This window comes from Neoarius graeffei, chromosome 21 (genome assembly GCF_027579695.1).
Source record: "Neoarius graeffei isolate fNeoGra1 chromosome 21, fNeoGra1.pri, whole genome shotgun sequence".
In the NCBI taxonomy this organism is placed as follows: domain Eukaryota; kingdom Metazoa; phylum Chordata; class Actinopteri; order Siluriformes; family Ariidae; genus Neoarius; species Neoarius graeffei.
In genome coordinates, this window is record NC_083589.1 from 61,045,484 (window position 1) to 61,069,419 (window position 23,936).

The 23,936-nt window shown below is 42.3% G+C and overlaps 1 protein-coding gene across 10 annotated transcripts in view; it reads left to right on the forward strand.

The window, feature by feature from the left end:
* Positions 1-23,936, forward strand: part of col7a1l (collagen type VII alpha 1-like) — a 277,370-nt gene that overhangs the window by 142,062 nt on the left and 111,372 nt on the right. For all 10 annotated transcript variants that reach the window (XM_060903444.1, XM_060903446.1, XM_060903447.1 and 7 more), the window contains 10 exons: positions 6,463-6,586; positions 6,737-6,880; positions 10,178-10,365; positions 19,387-19,464; positions 19,553-19,570; positions 19,664-19,690; positions 19,774-19,842; positions 23,345-23,425; positions 23,550-23,576; positions 23,828-23,872. In XM_060903444.1, the coding sequence (XP_060759427.1) occupies positions 6,463-6,586; positions 6,737-6,880; positions 10,178-10,365; positions 19,387-19,464; positions 19,553-19,570; positions 19,664-19,690; positions 19,774-19,842; positions 23,345-23,425; positions 23,550-23,576; positions 23,828-23,872 (801 nt within the window). The remainder of the gene's footprint in view (positions 1-6,462; positions 6,587-6,736; positions 6,881-10,177; positions 10,366-19,386; positions 19,465-19,552; positions 19,571-19,663; positions 19,691-19,773; positions 19,843-23,344; positions 23,426-23,549; positions 23,577-23,827; positions 23,873-23,936) is intronic.

Consider the following 23,936-nt stretch of genomic DNA (forward strand, 5'->3'; position numbering starts at 1 on the left):
TCTGAACATCTCAAGAAGCACTGTTCGATCCATCATTCAAAAATGGAAAAAGTATGGCACAACTGCAAACCTACCAAGACATGGCCGTCCACCTCAACTGACAGAGCGAGCAAGGAGAGCACTGGTCAGAGAAGCAGCCAAGAGGCCCATGATCACTCTGGAGGAGCTGCAGAAATCCACAGCTCAGGTGGGAGAATCTGTGCACAGGACAACTATAAGTCGTACACTCCACAAATCTGGCCTTTTTGGAAGAGTGGAAAGAAGAAAGCCATTGTTGAAAGACAGGCATAAGAAGTCCCATTTGCAGTTTGCCAGAAGCCATGTAGGAGACACAGCAAACATGTGGAAGAAGGTGCTTTGGTCAGATGAGACCAAAGTTGAACTTTTTGGCTTAAATGCAAAGCACTATGTGTGGCGGAAAACTAACACTGCTCATCACCCTGCACACACCATCCCCACTGTGAAACATGGTGGTGGCAGCATCATGCTATGGGGATGCTTTTCTTCAGCAGGGACAGGGAAGCTGGTCAGAGTTAATGGGAAGATGGATGGAGCTAAATACAGGGCAATCCTGGAAGAAAACCTGTTGGAGGCTGCAAAAGACTTGAGACTGGGAAGGAGATTCACCTTCCAGCAAGACAATGACCCTAAACATACAGCCAGAGCTACAATGGAGCGGTTCCCAAACTTTTTTGGCCGCGCACCCCCTTCTATACTCCAACCAGGTTGACGCACCCCCAGTTCCCGTTTCAGAAAACACACGCTTTCTTATAAAGGCAGCATCTTTAATCGTGCTAAAATGATAACAAACATCTTTTGCCACACCTGCAGGAAACCACAAAAGTGGAAAAAAAACCCCAAAGCTTTCTTACAAAGGCAGCACGTCGTGCTCGAATGAGAACATCGAATCACATTAACATATTATGCGCTTTCGTATTTGAATTAGATAGAATTTGATTGAAATGTAACAGTTTTAAAACGTTGCAACACGGTAAATGCGCAAATTCATTCCAAAGGGAGATCACATCGAGGCATGGAGTCTACCAGCCAGATATGGGGAAAATATATGATTTTCATCCGTGTTTAAAACACTAGCAACACAACCCTGTCATTACAAGGTTATGAAAATGAATTGAGAATTAATTTAATTTGCAAAAAAGTTAACATATAATAACAGTAAAAATAGCAATGATAATTATGAACATTTTTAAAGAGATACAACAGTTAAGGAGCATATCAGGAACAGATAAAGAAGAGGATCCATCTGATTGTGAAGTGCAGCGCTGGCGGCTCAGTCTGCAGCAAGAGACAGACAGACAGACAGACAGACAGACGGTGGGTGGGTCAGTAGGCTATATAGGTCCTATTTTCAGTAGCAGTATATATTTTTAGCAAGATCAATGCCATTTGGCCAAATACATACCAATATTAATGCGACGGATGGGCCTGCATCTTGGCACAGAGCTCTCTGATGTTTGGGGTAATTGAAGACAGTCTCAGCCTCAAATCTTTCTCAACATCTCCCAGACTTTGCCGATGTTTAGTTTTAATTGCTGCTAAAGCGGAGAACCCAGCTTCGCACAGACAAGTTGTTGTGAAGGGCAACAAACAGAACCGTTATGGCGTAGAAGAAGAGTTAAAAATCGCCATTACATTTTTTTAGCTTGCGCACCCCCTAGTGGCAGCTCGCGCACCCCCGGGGGTGCACGCACCACACTTTGGGAAACCCTGGTTTAGATCAAAGAATATTCATGTGTTAGAATGGCCCAGTCAAAGTCCAGACCTAAATCCCATTAAGCATCTGTGGCAAGGCTTGAAAATTGCTGTTCACAGACGCTCTCCATCCAATCTGGCTGAGCTTGAGCTATTTTGCAAAGAAGAATGGGCAAAAATTTCAGTGTCTAGATGTGCAAAGCTGGTAGAGACATCCCACAAAAGACTTGCAGCTGTAATTGCAGCAAAAGGGGGCTCTACAAAGTATTGACGCAGGGGGGCTGAATACTAATGCACACCACATTTTTCAGATTTTTATTTGTTTAAAATTTTGAACACCATTTATCATTTTCGTTTCACTTCACAATTATGTGCTACTCTGTGTTGGTCTATCACATAAAATCTCAATAAAAAACTTTTACGTTCGTGGTTGTAAGGTGGAAAAATGTGAAAAAGTTCAAGGGGTATGAATACTTTTTCAAGGCACTGTACCAGGAGCATTCACTTCAGATGGTTTAGTTTTCTGGGTCACTAAGACACACAAACTTCTCCACCACTATAAGGTGCAGCACTTAGGGAGGGCACTTCCAAGTCATATACGTACTGTATAAGGCATTAAAGAACATTATAATACATACAGGACACTTTTTTATGGAATAAAAACGTGTTCTATTCCCTTCTAGCGGGTTTCATTCATTTGGTTTGATAGCATGCAATATTGTTAGCATATCGCTTATCCTACGTGTATTATGTCACTCTACCTAATAGAGAATGAGCGTTGAATATGGTTTACAATATTGCACGGTTGTCAAGACAACATGATGTCACATATCAGAGACGTAAAACTTCCACGCTAGCGAGTGACTGTGACAATTTGTAAACAAACATGGCTGCCAGGTTTGCGTCATTGTGGAGCCCAGTACCCCTCGGGGGGTATGTTTTGAACTGTCCCAAACAAACGTGATGTTCTCCGTGAGTTTTGGTTCTGGAAACACATGAGTAACATCATAAGAAACCTTGAATCTTCTAGTTTTCAACTATCTAAGTTTTAAAATAAGAATGTGTAAATTGCACCTTGTAAAGAAAATAAAAAGAAATGTTATGATTTCAGGCAGCTGAGGGAGCAGCAGCCTGTTTTTGACACACCCCTCAGGTATTCAGATGATAAATGCCCCGGTAATGACCGCCGTTATTGGGTCATTGTGTGACAGCACAGGAGTGTGAACACGCCCCACCCATAGAGTATAAACAAACACGTATGGACCCTGTGGAAGTGTGATACATGCCTCGTCTACCTTTGCATTCGGCAAAACAGAGTCTGTTTTCGTGCTTGGCATCAAGATGCGAACTGCTAAGTTCTATAGACCCTTTTCAGTCACGTGACCTTCGTAAACGCGACCGCCATTTTGGACATGTAGTGGACTTCGGCTCGAATCAGTTTGAATGCGAGGAAGGCGACAAATGAAAAACATAAAAGAAAAAGGAGCGAGATGCAGAAAACACCTTCACTATCCAGCGACGTAGGGCATTTACAGGGCGAGCAGAGGGAGAGGTATTTGCAAAAATTGAGGTTAGCAGGCTTAGAGAACAACGTTTACCTGCTTCCACCAGGATTGTTCACTGACGTACGGAAGTACACGAAGCCCTCGTCTTTACCTGACTTCGGCCCACATGATCTGTATACCTATGTCGTTAAAAACCCATCGCCATACACATACACGCCAACGTCCGAGGTTCCGGAGCACGCTCCGGCTTGCTCCAGGAGTGCTCCGGCCGAGGTTCCGGAGCGCACTCCGGCTTGCTCCAGGAGTGCTCCGGCCGAGGTTTCGGAGCGCGCTCCGGCTTGCTCCCCCTCAAATTAAGCAGCGCGCTCTGGCTTGCTCCCTCTCAAATTAAGCAGCGCGTTCTGGCTTGCTCCGGAGCAAGCCGGAGCGCGCTGCTTAATTTGAGGGGGAGCAAGCCGGAGCGCGCTCTGGAACCTCGGCCGGAGCACTCCGGGAGCAAGCTGGAGCGCGCTGCTTAATTTGAGGGGGAGCAAGCCGGAGCGCACTCCGGCAGCTATTTACACTGGATCCGGTGTAAATAGCTGCCGGATCATAATTACAGTAAACTAGCAAATACAGTAAAGGAAAAACTTGAGACTGAAAGGTTTTAACAGTCATCCAAATTACTGAACGTAAACATTGCTACAGTAACATACTAGCTACTATGTTGTTGACATAAGCTAGTCAACAATAGCTACTACAGAAGAACAAAGAGGTTACAATGGGTTATTTTAACCTATTTGGTTACACACTCGCCGCCACAGAATGTTAACAGCAATGTAATGCCTTTTCTGGCTAATTTTATTCGTCTTACCTCCAACAAAGTGGTCACTACACAAGCGCTGGTATGCCGAGGGCTGCCAATCTGTTAATGGCCACTATCCATCTTCTCCGTTGGGATCCGATAAAATGATAACCCTTGCCTTGTTTGTTGATGGTTACTACCGTACATCCAGGTGCACAACAATATAGTGGCATGATGGAAGTCTTGCTGAAAGTAAAAACTTTCTTTGCTGCCGTTCCTCAATGTTGGCTGTGGTAAACTACTGGTAGTACATGTCCAAAATGGTGGCTGCGTTTGTCGTGACGACACGTGAAAAGGGTCCATAGGCCACATGTTTGAATTTTATTCTTTTGAAGCTCTTTTCAATCCAAGCTCCTTTCTAAACTCTATTGTTCTATCATTATTCTAAACCCTGGCAGAGCATCAATTGACAGTCAACACCACATGGACAAAGACAGCTGGGATGGCCTTTCATAGGTGTGATACGCCCATCTCATTAGTATGCATGTGAAAGAGACTTGTGACTAATACCCTGTCCACACTAGGGATTTTGTACCGATACGATATTACTTTCGTACCGCAACACCTGTCCACACTAGCAACTATACCGGTACTGTAGCGGTATAACTGTATCAGTACGAAACCCACAAATGTATGGGTTTCGTACCAGTACAGTATCGGTACTGTAGCGCTTCGCTGTAGTGTGGACAGACGAAGCGGTTCTGTATCGATACAAATATAATGCGCATGCGCAAAGTCACACACCTCAATCGATGTCTTCGCTGAATAAAATAGTGAAGAACGGAGATTCGTTTTCTTTGTTTCTTTCTCAACTGCCTCGCGCGTTTTATACGATTCGACTGAATAAATGACCACCAGAAATACAGACTGTACATTGACAACAAAAAGCACACACACGTTGTTTCATCCGCCATATTCTCGGAAGGAAGTTACTCGGTAACACGGAAACATTTCGCGCACGCGCATTTCAACTACCGTGAAAGAAAACCGCAAACATTTCTCGCTAGTGTGGACAGATGCACTAAACTGTACCGCTATACTTTGTATCTATACAGTTATACCACTATTGTACCGGTATATATGTGAACACAGCCTTACATTTGTCAGACTGTTTTACAATTTGTATTGAAACTACATACAATTTCTAAATGCTCTTGTTACTATTATGTAGCCAAGACCTGTGTTTACAATGTTCAAGCTTTGAAAGCCCCGCTCAGATATATTTATACTGTGTATTTTTACAAGGTTTGAACACCTTTGAAAATGGGTTTTTGTCTAGTTGTGTTTGCACTGAATTTTAATAAAACTTTTCTCATTACATTCATGTTACTCTCATTTCATTCTTGCTGATGTCTTCTAGAATATAACCATATGTGCCACTTTTGCATAGATGGTTTTAGTTGGATGAAATACTTAAAAATCTAAAGGTTTACCAAACTGCCTCAGTGTCTAAAAGGCCTTGGGCTCCAAGGCGTTAAATACGGAAGTTTTGAGAGAATTTTGAGAGAGAAAGACACATCGAACACCTGAAAGAAATGTATAATAATAATAATAATAATGGCTTTTTTTCTTGGTCTATCAGATATATTCCATTCAGCTACTCGTCTTCAACTCGTTCAGTATCATGCTAGCTGAATGGAATATATCTGATAGACCACGAAAAAAAGCCAGACAATATTATTTAAATATTCAATAGATATAATGGTTGCAAAGTCAAGGTCACAAGCAAAAACTGGTACAAATAACGCAAGGGTAACCCAAAACAAGAGGAATCGAGAAACAAAGCAAGCTTGTTTTGGTCTCAACACAGAATGGCTGTCATGAACAAAAGCATAAACTGTCAGCAAGGCTTTGCATTATAGCTAGGTGTCAGTTAGGTTTAAGTAATCTTTAAACAGGAACAAACAAACAAAAAAGTGTTTCTAGAACTCAGGGGAGGTTGCCCTCTGGTGGCCTGGTGGAGAACTGCATGTGATGGACATGACAACAAGATAGCGCATTAGAATGAGCATGCTAATATAAATCTCTGACTTGCAGCTGGACTAATGTCAGATTTGCTTTTATGGAAAATTAATCAACATTGTCTGACCATTCATTCAGTATTCGACAGTGCTGTGGTATAAGTTGTGTAGGACATTTCAGTTTCATTTCCATTCAAAAATTTCAATTTTAAACCAAGGATATTGCAGAAATGTCAGTGTAATTTACTGTGGAGACACACTAAGTACACATGATAACGGTTTTAGGATAGGACATAAAGATAGGGCTCCAGTGACTCCATTATCTTGTGTTCATCTGATTCTATCTATACAACTGAATGGCAACAAGAAATCAAAAGTATCCATGATTGTTGGTATGTAATTAATGCATTGGTCTGTATTTGTACTTGTTTTTGCTTAGATAGCTGTAGTTCACTACAGTGATCAACCCAGGATCGAGTTCAGCCTGAACACTCATAGAGATCGCAGCTCTCTGCTCAGAGCACTGAGGCAGGTTCACTACGGAGGAGGAAACACCAGAACTGGTGAATATCTACACACACACACACACACACACACACACACACACACACACACACACACACACACGCATAAATGAATAAATGAGGCTTTAAGAATCCAAATAATACCTGAGACACTGGCTGTGTTCATGCTCTGTTGTTTTGTACGTGTAGGTCGAGGGATCAGTTATGTTCTGAGGGAACTGTTCCGGGAATCTCTGGGGATGAGGCAGAACGCTCCTCACGTGCTGGTCTTGGTGACAGATGGGAAAGCCCAGGATGATGTGGAACCACCCTCCAGAGTAGCGCATGTTCTAGGTCAATATCACATGCTCTATGTCATTATACGATCAGAGGCGATTCTAGAGTCTGTTGTGGCCCCAAGCAAAAATTTCCAGGGGGCCCTTCTGACCAGTGTTCATCACCAATATGTTATAAATAATCTGACACCAACGAAAAATGTATGAAACCAAAGTTTTTAAAATTCTAAATGTGAAAATACAATGGTAAAGAACAATAAAAAACAAAATAAATAAGCCCTTGGGCCCCGACTCTTGGGGGGCCCCTGGGCCAGGGGGCCCCAAGCAGTTGTCTGCCTTGCCTGTTCACAAGCTGCACATCTATATACGATCTCAACCTGCTGGACACTTTTATCCACCACAGCCATCTTACGGAGTGTGCTGTGCTTTATTTTGATATTTTTAACATCAACCATCTCGAAAGAACCATATTAGCTTAATAAGCAAAGTGTTTTACAGCAAGGCGTGCTCAGTAGTGCTGTTGTTTAAATCAGAATCTGTAGAGAAGGTCAAAACTCAGACAGGACAAAACAAAATCTGACAGGAACTAAGATCAAAACCAGGAAGTAGAATGTAACACAGGAAACAGGGCACTGAGCGAACAAGGAGTGCTATCAAGGAGAAACACAGAACAGGTGAACACAATCAGATAACAAACTGTCAGGACTCAGATAGAGGAGTACTCAAAAACAGGCTACTACTGCATGAAGGGGTTTTAATGAATGAACGTAAAAATGATACCGAACTTGACATTAGGTTTAAACTTGCAATAAAATGGACAGCAAGCAACATCTCATCTCATCTCATTATCTCTAGCCGCTTTATCCTTCTACAGGGTCGCAGGCAAGCTGGAGCCTATCCCAGCTGACTACGGGCGAAAGGCGGGGTACACCCTGGACAAGTCGCCAGGTCATCACAGGGCTGACACATAGACACAGACAACCATTCACACTCACATTCACACCTACGCTCAATTTAGAGTCACCAGTTAACCTAACCTGCATGTCTTTGGACTGTGGGGGAAACCGGAGCACCCGGAGGAAACCCACGCGGACACGGGGAGAACATGCAAACTCCGCACAGAAGGGCCCTCGCCGGCCACGGGGCTCGAACCCGGACCTTCTCAGCAAGCAACATGAAACACGAAATGTGAAAGAACATCATGTGAGGACTGGGAACACAGAGTGGAAAAAATATTCACAAGTACAAATGAGACACAGATAATATAGATGATGCATGAAACCAATGAGTAAGAAAAGGAAGGGAAGTGCTGAGAGGGGTAATTTGTGACACAACCAATTATTTGAAGGACCTTAATGTTTTATGTTAATTGTTATATAAATATTTTACAACCCCGATTCTAAAAAAGTTGGGACAAAGTACAAATTGTAAATAAAAATGGAATGCAATAATTTACAAATCTCCAAAACTGATATTGTATTCACAATAGAACATAGACAACATATCAAATGTCGAAAGTGAGACATTTTGAAATTTCATGCCAAACATTGGCTCATTTGAAATTTCATGACAGCAACACATCTCAAAAAAGTTGGGACAGGGGCAATAAGAGGCTGGAAAAGTTAAAGGTACAAAAAAGGAACAGCTGGAGGACCAAATTGCAACTCATTAGGTCAATTGGCAATAGGTCATTAACATGACTGGGTATAAAAAGAGCATCTTGGAGTGGCAGCGGCTCTCAGAAGTAAAGATGGGAAGAGGATCACCAATCCCCCTAATTCTGCACCGACAAATAGTGGAGCAATATCAGAAAGGAGTTCGACAGTGTAAAATTGCAAAGAGTTTGAACATATCATCATCTACAGTGCATAATATCATCAAAAGATTCAGAGAATCTGGAAGAATCTCTGTGCGTAAGGGTCAAGGCCGGAAAACCATACTGGGTGCCTGTGATCTTCGGGCCCTTAGACGGCATTGCATCACATACAGGCATGCTTCTGTGTTGGAAATCACAAAATGGGCTCAGGAATATTTCCAGAGAACATTATCTGTGAACACAATTCACCGTGCCATCCGCTGTTGCCAGCTAAAACTCTATAGTTCAAAGAAGAAGCCGTATCTAAACACGATCCAGAAGCGCAGACGTCTTCTCTGGGCCAAGGCTCATTTAAAATGGACTGTGGCAAAGTGGAAAACTGTTCTGTGGTCAGACGAATCAAAATTTGAAGTTCTTTATGGAAATCAGGGACGCCGTGTCATTCGGACTAAAGAGGAGAAGGACGACCCGAGTTGTTATCAGCGCTCAGTTCAGAAGCCTGCATCTCTGATGGTATGGGGTTGCATTAGTGCGTGTGGCATGGGCAGCTTACACATCTGGAAAGACACCATCAATGCTGAAAGGTATATCCAGGTTCTAGAGCAACATGTGCTCCCATCCAGACGACGTCTCTTTCAGGGAAGACCTTGCATTTTCCACCATGACAATACCAAACCACATACTGCATCAATTACAGCATCATGGCTGCGTAGAAGAAGGGTCCGGGTACTGAACTGGCCAGCCTGCAGTCCAGATCTTTCACCCATAGAAAACATTTGGCGCATCATAAAACGGAAGATACGACAAAAAAGACCTAAGACAGTTGAGCAACTAGAATCCTACATTAGACAAGAATGGGTTAACATTCCTCTCCCTAAACTTGAGCAACTTGTCTCCTCAGTCCCCAGACGTTTACAGACTGTTGTAAAGAGAAAAGGGGATGTCTCACAGTGGGAAACATGGCCTTGTCCCAACTTTTTTGAGATGTGTTGTTGTCATGAAATTTAAAATCACCTAATTTTTCTCTTTAAATGATACATTTTCTCAGTTTAAACATTTGATATGTCATCTATGTTCTATTCTGAATAAAATATGGAATTTTGAAACTTCCACATCATTGCATTCCGTTTTTATTTACAATTTGTACTTTGTCCCAACTTTTTTGGAATCGGGGTTGTACTTAATTGATTATTTATTTCTTTATTTATTGAACAAGGATAATATACATTATTCAGTGGAAATATTTATAATGTAAACATATTCGATTTCGCCAAATAGACTCAGTTTCATATGCTGTCCTGAACAGGTTGATGTTAAAAAAAAGAACAAATATTTGAAACAAATGATTGCGCTGTCAAATAAAATGCTCCATATCACATGAAATGCCAAGTACATCAACTGGAAGTTTGTTTCATCTTGTGATCATGTAGGAAATATATATATTTTTTAAAAACACATTTTTGCACAAATGTACTGAAAATAACTATCGAATAAAGTACGGCGCATCAAAAATGTCTGTTTTCTTAACATGTGCTTTAGGTGTGAGTGTGCTGGCCATTGGCATCGCAAACGCAGACATCCATGAACTTAAAAAAATAGCTTCACCCGCCACCTACAAGAACATCTTCTTTGCTGCTGACTTTGATGATCTTCCTTCCATCGAGAGAGAGGTGATCAGCAGCATCTGCAGCGAGGCTCTGATGTCTGAGTTTCAGCACCATAAAGAGGTAATCTGATCATCAAACAGAGAACAGGCAAATTCGTACACTGTACAAACAAATTTGTACGCTATATAGAACCAAAATGTTAATCAGGAAAAGAAGTTTGCAATCCAGCAAGACTTCACTCTGAATGGATGCCTGGGATGTTTAAAGGGATTAGTGTGATTGTGAACGGAAATGTGGGTCATGTGAAGAATCAGTTGACCTGGTGTTGATATTTGAACGCAGTTTGTGTTACTCAGGCTTATTACCTGATTTGCTGAGAATCCTGAGTTTTTGGGTGAGGCTAGCAGTGATGTGACAATATTTGTTCAAACCCAACTCCTTGGGCTCCCAACTGGCACAACAGAAAAGCACATGCCATACCATCAGGAGATTGCGAGCTTGAAGTCTCATGATTCCACAGCCATTTATGGCTGAAAGTCTGAGAGAGAAAAATCAGCCGTGCTTTATGGGTGGAAAGGATGGTGGTTCTCTGTCACCTGTCATTCAGAGCAACACGAGCCAAATATAGGTGTCTGTGAGCTGGTGTATGCGGAAGAGGGCAGACAGCCCATAGATTTACATAGAAGACTAGATTCCTCACCGCGTATTCCAGAACGTCCGCACAGGGCGGCCATCTTACCACAGACAAGGGGTATGGAGACTTACGCAAGCACAGCACAGCCCAGCACTCACATTATGATTTACAGGAAATCAAAGTACTGACTTTGATGACGAGATGATGTGTGTGTCTGTGTGTGTTTTAATTGTAGATGTTTATATCAGTATGTTTAGTTTTATTTTAACTGCACATTGGAGCCTAGTCAAATGAAATTTCAATCTTCTGTGCTAACATATACTGTATTGACTTTGACATGATAATCAGCTTTGAATGTTCTTTTTGTAAATGTAAAGATATCTTTTTATCCTTGGAAGTATAACCACATGTGATTAATTAAATGCTTTTTTTTGTCACAAACTACCGTGAGTCGCTGTCACTGTTTTATACTATTACTTACTCGGGCAGTGCGTTTGTTATTATGCTATGATGTGAGTTTACATTTGTTATTATGCTATGATGTGAGTGCATTCGGTTTTTGAGGTGGATGAAGTATTTCTGAAGTTTCAGAAGTGAGTAAGCTGTTTATTTAACTTTAGCTTCCCCTACGGCCCTATCACATGTAAAAATATTTTCACTAAAAATTGGAAATAAATCGTATGGTGGGGCGGCACGGTGGTGTAGTGGTTAGTGCTGTCGCCTCACAGCAAGAAGGTCCGGGTTCGAGCCCCGTGGCCGGCGAGGGCCTTTCTGTGCGGAGTTTGCATGTTCTCCCCGTGTCCGCGTGGGTTTCCTCCGGGTGCTCCGGTTTCCCCCACAGTCCAAAGACATGCAGGTTAGGTTAACTGGTGACTCTAAATTGACCGTAGGTGTGAATGTGAGTGTGAATGGTTGTCTGTGTCTATTGGCCCTTTTCCACTGCCCTTTTTCAGCTCACTTCAGCTCGCTTCAGCTCACTTCAGCCCGACACGGCTCGCGTTTCGACTACCAAAAACCAGCACGACTCAGCTCGTTTCAGCCCTGCTTAGCCCCTAAAACTCGCACGGTTTTGGAGTAGGGCTGAAGCGAGCCAAACCGTGCCGACTGAGGCTGGGGGCGTGAGCAGACACTCCCCTGTGCACTGATTGGTGAGGAGGAGTGTCCTCACATGCCCACACACGCCCCGCGAGCGCGCTGGGATCTGTAAACACCGCAAACCCGGAAGAAGAATAATTATGAATTACGAGAATTTCTGAAGCCTTATGCGCCTTGCCTCATCTATACGCTCTTGCCAGTATCTGTCCGCGTTGTCGGTGACAACAAGCCACAGCACCAAGACCAGCAACACTAACGACTCCATGTCCTCCATGTTTATTGTTTACTATTCGGGTCGTGAGACTACCGCTTAAAAGCTCACTGAATCAGTGACATACAGAGCATCGTGGACGAGTTCGCGGAGCGCAAGGCTCGTCGTATGCCCTTCAAATAATGCGCGCAGTAGGCTATTGATGTTTTATTATGAGCCATGTACAGTATGTCGCCTAATGTTTTTTTGTTTGAGTTACATGTTCGTTTGAAGGACTTAATGTACAAAATAACATAGTTGCACCCCGGAGTGTTGAAACTGGTAAACACAGTGCATTCAGTGAGGTTTGCACCGCCCTCCTTTTATTTCTGACTCTTCCTGTCACCGTTGCAACCTCTGAGCGCTCATTCGTATGCCCTTCAAATAATGTGCGCAGTATAGGCTATTGATGTTTTATTATGAGCCATGTACAGTATCCTAATGTTTTTTGTTTCTGAGTTACATGTTCGTTTGAAGGACTTGATGTACTAAATAACATAGTTGCACCCGGTAGTGTTGAAATTGGTAAACACCGCAGTTGCGGACATTTTGTAACCTAAAATGATGTTATGATAAGCTTTAATAAAATGCCCGGTCATTTGCCCCGCCCCCGGCCCGGCTCTGACTTGTTCCGCCACTGTCACTGATGTCACTGTTTGCGCTGCTTAACGACATCACGTGACGTCCACCCACTTTCGCTAACTCCACCCAATGTGTCCACCCACTTCCAGCCAGCACGGTTCAGCGCGGTTGTAGTCGAAATGCAACTTCAACAGCCCCGCTCAGCTCGACTCGGCACGGCATGACTCAGCCGCGTTTGTAGTGGAAAAGCGGCATATGTGTCAGCCCTGTGATGACCTGGCGACTTGTCCAGGGTGTACCCCGCCTTTCGCCCGTAGTCAGCTGGGATAGGCTCCAGCTTGCCTGCGACCCTGTAGAACAGGATAAAGCGGCTACAGATAATGAGATGAGATGAGATGAATTGTATGGTTATTTGTCCTAAGGCCGCAGTTATCCATAAGTATGCAGTGTTCGGCTTCTCACAGCATAGGAATTTCAGCATGCATCCTGTCTTACAGTCTGTAGTATACTGAAATATTTTCGCCAAGCTATGCGTATTTTTTTAAAACATAAAATGATTATTCATCATTAATATCATAAATACAGACTTCCGTTTTTTTTTTATATAACAAACCAAACTGTTTGAATATCGATTGAAATTTGAGGAAGTTACGGTCATCTGAAAAGTACATATCTCTACCAGCACAATGTAATGGGTAAGCCAGCTGTCTGAGGTAAGATGGCCGCCATGTGCGGACGTTCGACTTCGTTGACGGGCAACGGGGACGAGGCATCTAGTCTTCTATGTAAATCTATGAGACAGCCAGTCAAGGCTTCTCTTTGGAGTGTCCAGCTACATTGTCATGTTGCCTGAGCAGCAGTTTGAAAAGATGCGGTGTCTCAGCTGTGTCTCAGAGGAAGCACGTATTAGCCTTCATTCTCCCGGTTACTACTGTAGCTGCTGTATGATGACAGAGAGCTGGTGATGGGTGAGAATTGACAAATGACCAAATTGAATGAAAAAAAGGGGGTAAAGCCAGCAGCAGCACATGGCTATATATTTCATCAGTGCAGGATTACATTAATAATGATGAAAGCCTTAAAAACCAAAATGAAATCGTGAGGCTGTCACACTTGACTGATGCTATCGGCTACTATCTAGTGGATTTTTAGAGTAACCCCATGCTACGGTACACAGTTGAGAATCAACATCATAGATTTGTCCAGTGTACAGTCTGGCACCTCATTTATTTTAGCAGTTTGTTCAACTGGGTTTAAGGTCATATCATTAACAAGGGTTGCCAGGTTTCAGAAAAATTTCCAGCCCAACTATATCTCAAAAACCACAGATAAAACCCATAACTCGCTCAGAAGTTTGGGAGTTGAAATGGGAGACGTTTCTCTTCTTCCCCTCAGCCTTTCAATGGAGAAACAAGTACGGTATGTCACACATATTTCTGATGTATGGACATTATCAAATCAAATCAAATCAAATCAAGTTTATTTGTACAGCGCTTTTAACAATAAACATTGTCGCAAAGCAGCTTTACAGAATTTGAACGACTTAAAACATGAGCTAATTTTATCCCTAATCTATCCCCAATGAGCAAGCCTGTGGCGACGGTGGCAAGGAAAAACTCCCTCAGACGACATGAGGAAGAAACCTCGAGAGGAACCAGACTCAAAAGGGAACCCATCCTCATTTGGGCAACAACAGACAGCCTGACTATAATATTAACAGTTTTAACAGGTATAACCCTCAACTGTCCTCATGGGGCCGTCCTTCACAGGAGTGGGGCGATAAAACTCCGACCAGACACAGGGCACCAGGATGGATCAAGCAGGTCCGAGGGGCAGAAGAGGCCAGCATCTCAATCCCAGGATCAACATGTAACTCAGAGGGACAGATGGGGGGGGGGGGGAGAAAGAAAACACGTTGTTAGGTATGCCCTAAAAATGACAAGTATTAAATCTGTGTGGTAGGCTCGCAGAGACGAGAGTCTTTACATCAGGCATGACGCACAATGGCATGTTAATATGGTAAAAAATATATCATGACCTGCTCTGGCTGGATGCTTGATTGGGTGATGGGAGCACACTCCTCAGCAATGATGAGATGCAGATGGGACCCTTAGGCCTGGCCAAGACAATTCAGTTACATTTCACCGGGTCTGGGACATGCGACAGAATGTCTGACGGCCGATTCCCTGCAGGCTACGATAGCCAGTCGAGGTCTCCACCGTCTCCACCAAAAGATTTCCTGTTGACTCCATGTAACTCAGAGGGACAGATTTGGGGGGGGGGGGGGGGGGGGAGAGAAAGAAAACACAGGTGGTTAGGTATGCCCAATGTCACCTGAATAAGTAGGAACAGTATACATATTGCACCGAGTACAAGCAGGGACTCCGGCAACTAACTATGACAGCATAACTAAAAGGAGAGAGCCAGAAGGTAACACAGGCATGAGGGAGCCCCGGGACATAAAGCAGCCAGCCACTGCACCGTCAACAAACTCGAGTGAGCAAGCGAGTGGGGACTGACAGCATCCATACATCCCAGTTTACCAAAACACTCTATGTCTGAGGACCCTCCAGATCTACTCCTTTACCTCATAAACACCATTAACAAAAGGCTTGACTAAACAGATGTGTTTTCAGCCTAGACTTAAATGCTGAGACTGTGTCTGATTCCCGAACATTACTTGGAAGGCTGTTCCATAACAGTGGGGCTTTGTAAGAAAAGGCTCTGCCCCCTGATGTAGCCTTCACTATACGAGGTACCAGCAGATAGCCTGCACCTTTTGATCTAAGTAGGCGTGGCGGGTCATAGAGGAGCAGAAGTTCACTCAGGTACTGTGGTGCGAGACCATTTAGTGCTTTAAAGGTCAATAGTAGTATTTTATAATCAATACGAAATTTGATTGGGAGCCAATGCAGTGTGGATAAGACAGGCGTGATGTGGTCATATTTTCTAGTTCTAGTAAGGACTCTTGCTGCGGCATTTTGAACTAACTGGAGCTTGTTTATGCACTTATTGGAACATCCAGACAGTAAGGCATTACAATAATCCAACCTGGAGGTAACGAAAGCATGGACTAGTTTTTCTGCATCATGCAATGACATTAAATTTCTTATCTTTGCAATATTTCTGAGATGAAAGAAAGCTATCCGGGTGATGTTATCAATGTGAGTTTCGAATGAAAGACTGGGGTCAATAATCACTCCGAGGTCTTTTACTGCTGCACGTGAAGAAACAGAAAGGCCATCCAGAGTTACTGTGTAATCAGAAAACTTACTTCTAGCTGTATGTGGTCCTAGCACAAGTACTTCAGTCTTGTCAGAGTTAAGCAGAAGGAAATTTATAAGCATCCAGTGTCTAATGTCCTTAACACATTCCTCAATTTTATTAAGCTGGTGTGTCTCATCAGGTTTTGCAGAGACATACAACTGTGTGTCATCAGCATAACAGTGGAAACTAATACAATGTTTATGAATAATATCACCCAGAGGTAACATATATAGAGAAAAAAGCAGTGGACCCAAGACAGAACCTTGTGGAACACCAAACTTTACCTCGGTACGTCTAGAAATATCACCATTTATATCGACATACTGATAACGATCAGTTAGATAAGACCTGAGCCAGGAGAGGGCCATTCCCTTAACTCCCACAACATTTTCTAGTCTATCCAGAAGAATGGAATGATCAATGGTATCAAATGCTGCACTAAGGTCAAGCAACACAAGTAGCGAGACACAGCCCTGATCAGACGCCAACAGTAGGTCGTTTACTACTTTAACCAGTGCTGTCTCTGTGCTATGATGAGGTCTAAATCCTGACTGATACATTTCATGGATGTTATTCCTATGTAAATATGAGCATAACTGCTGTGGCACAGCTTTTTCAAGGATCTTGGAGATAAAGGGGAGGTTTGATATTGGCCGATAATTGGACAGCTGACAGGGATCAAGGTCAGGTTTTTTAATCAGGGGTTTGATAACTGCTAGTTTAAAGGATTTGGGTACATAGCCAATCATAAGAGAAGAATTTATTATTTTTAGAAGCGGTTCAATTACTCCAGGCATTATCTGTTTGAATAGATGTGTCGGTAAGGGATCTAGTACACAAGTTGAGGCTTTTGATGTAGAGATTAATGAAAGTAATTCAGTTTCTTTTAGGGGAGTAAAACATTCTAACTGATGATCTGATACAGTTATATTGTTAACTACAAGGTCACTTTCATTGTCTAACCTTAAATTAGTAGTTTGAATTTTTTGTCGGATATTCTCAATTTTGTCATTAAAAAAATTCATGAAGTCGTTGCTACTACATACTGCAGGTGTGCATGTGTTGATAGTGGACTTATTCCTGGTTAATTTTGCTACAGTATTAAATAGGAATCTAGGATTATTTTTGTTATCTTCTATTAGGGAGGAGAGATATGTTGATCTCGCAGCACTAAGAGCTTTTCTATACTTCAGGAAGCTCTCCTTCCACGCCAATTTGAACACTACCAATTTTGTTTGACGCCATTTACGTTCCAATTTTCGAGTGGTCTGTTTTAATGTGCGAGTGTCATCATTATACCAGGGTGCTAATTTTTTGTCTCTGACCATTTTCCTTTTTAGAGGAGCTACATTATCTAAAGTATGGCGGAATGTTGACTCTAAGCATTCAGTTGCCTGATCAAGTTCTGCAGGGGCTGACAGTGACCCAATCAAAGTTGACAGCTCTGGGAGATCATTTATAAGGCTCTGTGCAGTAGTTGACGTGAAAGTACGTTTAATACAGTAGCGTGGTGAGGTGCATATATTATTACTCAGACATATTTTGAATGAGATGAGACAATGATCTGAGATAACTTCAGACTGTGGAAGTATGACTATATTGTCTACGTTTAATCTGAATGTTAGTATTAGATCAAGGGTGTGACCACCATTATGGGTCGGTCCTATGACATTCTGCTTAATCCCGACTGAATCTAAGATGGACACAAACGCTGTTTTTAAAGGGTCTTCTGGGTTATCAAAGTGAATATTAAAATCTCCGACAACTAAAGCTTTGTCTAAGGAAATAACCAGATCTGAGATAAAATCTGCAAATTCAGAAAGAAACTCAGAATATGGCCCCGGGGGCCTGTAAATAATAAGCAATGGAATTAACTGGGTAGACTTATTTTTCGAGGCTACATACATTATATGAGTATGAAGAACTTCAAATGTATTAAATTTATAACCAGGTTTGTGTGTTACACCTAGATAATCGTTATAAATAACCGCGACGCCTCCTCCTCTGCCAGTTAGACGAGGCTGGTGTATATAACTGTATCCAGGAGGACTCGCTTCATTTAATGCTATATATTCATTTGGCTTAATCCATGTTTCTGTTAAACACAGTACATTAAACTCCTGATCAGTAATGAGTTCATTAACCATTAGCGCTTTAGATGTAAGAGATCTAATATTTAATAGCCCCACCTTTAGATCAAAGGTGCTGGCAGCAGCTGTACAGTCAGTCTGATCTAATTTTATATTGATTAGGTTACTGGAACAAACTCTCTGAAAATTTCTACCTTTTTGTTGAGCTCGGGGAACAGACACAGTCTCGATGTAGTGGGCCCTGAGTGACGACTCTGTGCAGCTAGCAGACAGTCGGTTTAGCCTGTTCGTCTGCTCCCTGGCCTTGGCTCTGGATTGTCAGAAATTAACTAGGCCTGTTCTGAGACTATGACCTATGCTGCAGGAAATGAGAGCAGCACCTTCCCGAGTGGGATGGATACCGTCCCGCCCTAACAGGCCAGCAGTGCCCTCAAAATTAGCCCAATTATCTATAAAGCCCACACTGTTTTCAGAGCACCACCTGGACAGCCAGCAGTTCAGCGACCATAACCTGCTGTAAGCTACATCGCCACGCCGCATTGGGATGGGGCCAGAGCATACTACAGCATCGGACATCGCCTTCGCTAATTTAAACACCTCTACAAAGTTACTCTTAGTAACCTCAGACTGACGAAGGCGTATATCATTAGCTCCTGCATGGATAACTATCTTTGAGAACCTGTGCTTGCCTAGGACCCTAAGATTACCTGCTATGTCCGGCGCCCTGGCTCCCGGTATACACCTGACTAAAGCTGCTGGTGCCCCTAAAGGCTGAGCTAATTTCACGTGCCGTATGATAGAGTCCCCTATAACCAGAGCTCTTTCAGGTTTCTCAGTGGGTGCATCACTAAGGAGAGCATTATCCAGTTCAGATCCTCGCCCAAACTTTGCAGTATATCTTGCATCAGAAATAGTTCTGTAGAGCAGACACATCATCTGTACTTATACAGTATTTTTGCATTTCGTACATATTTATTAGCTTTAAGTCTCATTATTTGCTATAAAACAACATCTTGGTGGCGTTGGAAGTGTTTAGAGCAATCTGGCATTCCGGCAGCTTATTACGTTTATTATATACATTTTTTAAAAATTATTCGTTACTCAAAAGACATAATTACTCATGGAATTTCAATGGAATTTAAAATGTATGCAATGTTGAATGAGGAATTTATTGTTTTGTAAGTGACTGTTTTGCACTATTGTATCCATTACTTTGTCCATAGCCTGCCCAACTGGACATACCAACAAGTGACCCGGTATCTGTTTCAAAGCCTGAGGGTCCCTGTCCGATCCAGTGCAAGGTAGTATATCTAATACTGCACCTATTCCATACTCTCAACCACTCATTTAAAGATCACTAATTGAGTTTTTCTCTATTTTCTTATACAGGGTCAAAAAGGAGAAAAGGTTGAGCCCCCCACCTCCCAGTGTTATTAATTAAATAATTGTATGTGATGTAATATACAGAATGTTATAATATACCTGTCTGTCAACTCACAGGGGGATGCATTCGGACACGGTGGTCTGGTATGTTGGATGTGTGATTATTAAGATGATTAAGATTCATTGTGTTTCTGATCTCATAATTTGGATCTGAATCTGGTTCGCAGCGCCCGAAGCTAGACGGCACTGAATACGATCCGTTCACCTTAAAGATTAAAGGGGAGAAAGGAGAGAGGGTGAGTGCATCATGTGCCAAAACTTAATATAAAATGTTCTAATATAAACTATAAAATGTCTCTAAAACGTCCTAGTGACTTAGAGATCATTATGTTCAGAGACTTTAATTATGGGATTTGTTTGCAGCTTGTTTATAGTTGGATTTGATTTAAGGATGTACTACAGTTATTGTTATTAGTTTCAGATATAGTGGTTGTTATGTGACCCGGGTGGTGCTGTTCACATTGTTCCCGCCTGGATTTGTTTTTTTAAAGGAGGTACATGAAAGTTGCTGCTTTATCTGAATAACTGTAAGAAGATCCACAGACATGCATTTGTTTGGTCTGTGTAATCAACCTACAGATAATATATTATATTATTGTAAATATCCATTGTGAATATTTCCATTATGAAGCATAAAGGCACTGAATCTAACTGATACATAAGGAATATCCCCCAGCAGGCTTTCCAAGAGGTTACTCTCAGAAAATAATCAAAGTCAGTGTGGTGTGATGAAGCCTAATGCGAAGTGATGTAAATATTATGATGCCAAAGTTGATTATTTTTGAATACCAGTGCACCCTGAAGTGTTTTATTACTCTTATATAACAATGATTTGCTTATGATAACATTTTTTCTTTATTCAAGAACAACATGTCCTACTTTTTATGCTTTTATAGTTGTATTTAGTGTTGTGGAATGTTGTTTCCTCATCAACCTTTTTTAAAAACATTTTTTACACGGGGGCATCACGGTGGTGTAGTGGTTAGCGCTGTCGCCTCACAGCAAGAAGGTCCGGGTTCGAGCCCCGTGGCCGGCGAGGGCCTTTTTGTGCGGAGTTTGCATGTTCTCCCCGTGTCCGCGTGGGTTTCCTCCGGGTGCTCCGGTTTCCCCCACAGTCCAAAGACATGCAGGTTAGGTTAACTGGTGACTCTAAATTGAGCGTAGGTGTGAATGTGAGTGTGAATGGTTGTCTGTGTCTATGTGTCAGCCCTGTGATGACCTGGCAACTTGTCCAGGGTGAACCCCGCCTTTCGCCCGTAGTCAGCTGGGATAGGATCCAGGCCGCCTGCGACCCTGTAGAACAGGATAAAGCGGCTAGAGATAATGAGATGAGATTAGATTTTTTACACATGGTTCATTAATATACCTATCTAGCGAGCAAAAATCTAAGCAAACTTAACTATTATAATTCAGTGAAAACTGTACTAAGGTTAAACAAAGCATTTTCTAAATAAGAGATGAGTCAGAGAACAGTCAGTTCTCAAAGTTAATGTGTTGTAAGCAGAAAAAATGGGCAAGCGTAAGGATCTAAGTGACTTTGACAAGGGCCGAAGTGTGATGGCTAGACGACTGGCACAGAGCATCTACAGGTATATACAGTCCTGTGCAAAAGTCTGAGGCACATGTAAAGAAATGCTGTGGACCAAAAATGGCTTAAAAATAATGAAATGAAATGTTTCAACATAAAAAAACATACTATAAACAGTAATCAGTGAGCCGTAATAAATAACCCAAAGTCGATATTTGGTGTGAGACGACCCTTTGCTTTAAAAAAGATAATAGTATTCTGAGGTCCAGTGAGGTCAGTTTTATGTGGAAATGATCTGTAGGTTTTCCTGAGCATCTTACAGAACCAGCCCCAGTTCTTCTGGACACTTTGACTGTCACACTCACTTCTTCATTTTACACCAAAACCCAGCAGCCTTCATTATGCTTTCTTTTTCCATCTGAAAAGTGATCTCTTATGGAATATGCTGCTCAGATACATTACAAACATTTTTTTTCCTGTAACATTTAATTTTGTGCTGGAAAACGAAGGTTTGGAACTCCAAACATGTTTTTGTAATGTTTTGACTTGATAATGTAGAAGTCGTAAAATAGAACTCTATAACAAAGTTTGTGTGATATGATTTCAGATTGTATTTCTCGATGGTGGCTTATACATTGTCAGAGGACACAGTCTGTAAAGCCTCTCTTACTAGAAGTCCCAGCATTTTTCTGTCTACCTAGAAGACCCACATAGGGGCCATTTGGCCCGACTGCATTTCCCTAATACACTAATCACTCATTTTGTTATGGTAATGAGGCTGTTAGTGGCAGTGTGTGGGGTGAGGGGGTTACACTTCACACACTTCACACTTCAGTGGTGAAGTCATGTTGGCTACTTCTGTGTGAATGTGAGAATGAGGAATAAAAACACATTCTATTCTAAAATGTGAACATGTGAATGTCCCATGTGACCATAACGACTCATGTGACTGCAACCAGACAATTGTTTGATGGATAAATACCTCAGTGCACATGGACTATCGCTTCAGTTCCCTCAAGAATTTTGTGGTGAAAGAAGCTCCTCTCCAAGGAACGAAGATGCAGAGATTCAACATTCAACATTCAACAGGCATTGGAAATGATCCTGGATGGAGCAAACCCTTGCGACTCGAATGGAGAAGACATCAACCTTCAGGTGGATTCAGACTCACACTAACAGCCACATTTCCATAACAAAATGAGTGTCCACAGGAGGGACTTGGGGCCAATTGGCCCTCTTGTGGGTTTTCTAGGTAAAAAGGCCAAATGGCCCCTCTCTGGGACTTCTAGTTGTCCTCTACAACTGAAATTGGCTTGCAGTCCATTGCAATCCATTTAGCTATTGAGTTCAAGTACCTCTCACTGAATTCTGCATAATGAGGTGAGGCAAGGTGTGGGTGAAGTGAGATGGCGCATAACCACACATAAAACCAAATATGGAGGCTATGCTGTACAAGGGTTATGGTTAGGGTTTAGGTTAGGGTGTATCCTGTAATTGTCCTTCCATGGTAAGTGTGTGACATCTCGCTCCGCCCACATCCTGCCCCACCGCATCCCCCAGGCTGCATCGGGTTGGTTAATCTGTCACAGGTAGACTTACTCAATTTGTGACTGAGTGCCTGTTCAAGCGTGGCTTGACCTCGGTAGCATCAGGGGTTAGCTAGGTCACCTCCGAACTCACTGCTCAGTGCTTTGTGTTGAGGCAGCGTTATTACGGTTGTAATTACAGTTGTATTTAAACTGCCTTCATGTGCTAGTCGGAAAGGTCCAACTTCCCACAGCGTTATTGCTGCATTCGTGTGCTTTCAGAATTATGGTAAATACGATTTGCCAACTTGGAAGTTGCACACGAATGCCCCTTCAACTCGCAATCTTGAGCAGGAACTTTTTTATTTTTTTGATATTCAAGTTGGAATGACCTTCAGCCTTTCAGTATGATGGAGAAGAGGACATTTCACTCTGAGAAGAAAGCACTTGAACACGACATACTCGTAATTCCAACTTCCAACAACTGGGAAGTAGGATCTTATGACTAGCACGTAAAGGCAGCATATGTTCAGATTGTGTTATGCACAGTGATATACAGGGACAAGGGTCTTCATCGAGTGTGATTAGTTTTTGAGTTATTTTTTTGTAATTATTTAATGCACATTGCCATGTTGTTTTGACAACCTTTACATCCCCTTAATAGATTTGTACATTTTTCTTCAGGGTCTTCCTGGGACGGATGGCATACCTGGGGTACCAGGACGACCAGGTCGAACCGGACCTCCTGGTTCTGCTGGACTAAGGGTAAAGCACTGACGAGTCATATGAGTCAACCGAGTTGTCATATTTTCAATAACTTCTCTTAAATTCCTAATACAAAAATATGTACTTTATGACTTATGATGTGGGATGAATAATTGCTCCGCAGGGCCCTCCTGGTGTTCCTGGGGATATGGTAAATAACACATGTTTCCATCATTAAAAATATATCTATACTAGACACATTCTTATTCACGTGTCATCATCTAATAATTTATTGCTTGACCTGGTCACATATCTGAAGTCAGTGTAATTTAATAAGTCAGTGTAAATTGCACGTATGAATTACCTGAAGAGCTGAAGCAAGGAATAATTCTGGTTAAGTTTATTTATTTATTTTCCTTTTCATGTTCTAAATACATGTTGTTTCTTGTGGTGTGTTTACAGGGACCGCCTGGCATTACAGGGCCGAAAGGTCAGCGAGGGGAGAGAGTAAGTTTTAATTTCACTCTGATGTCTGTCCTACTTGCCAGCTTAACGTAGTGTAGTTAGCTGG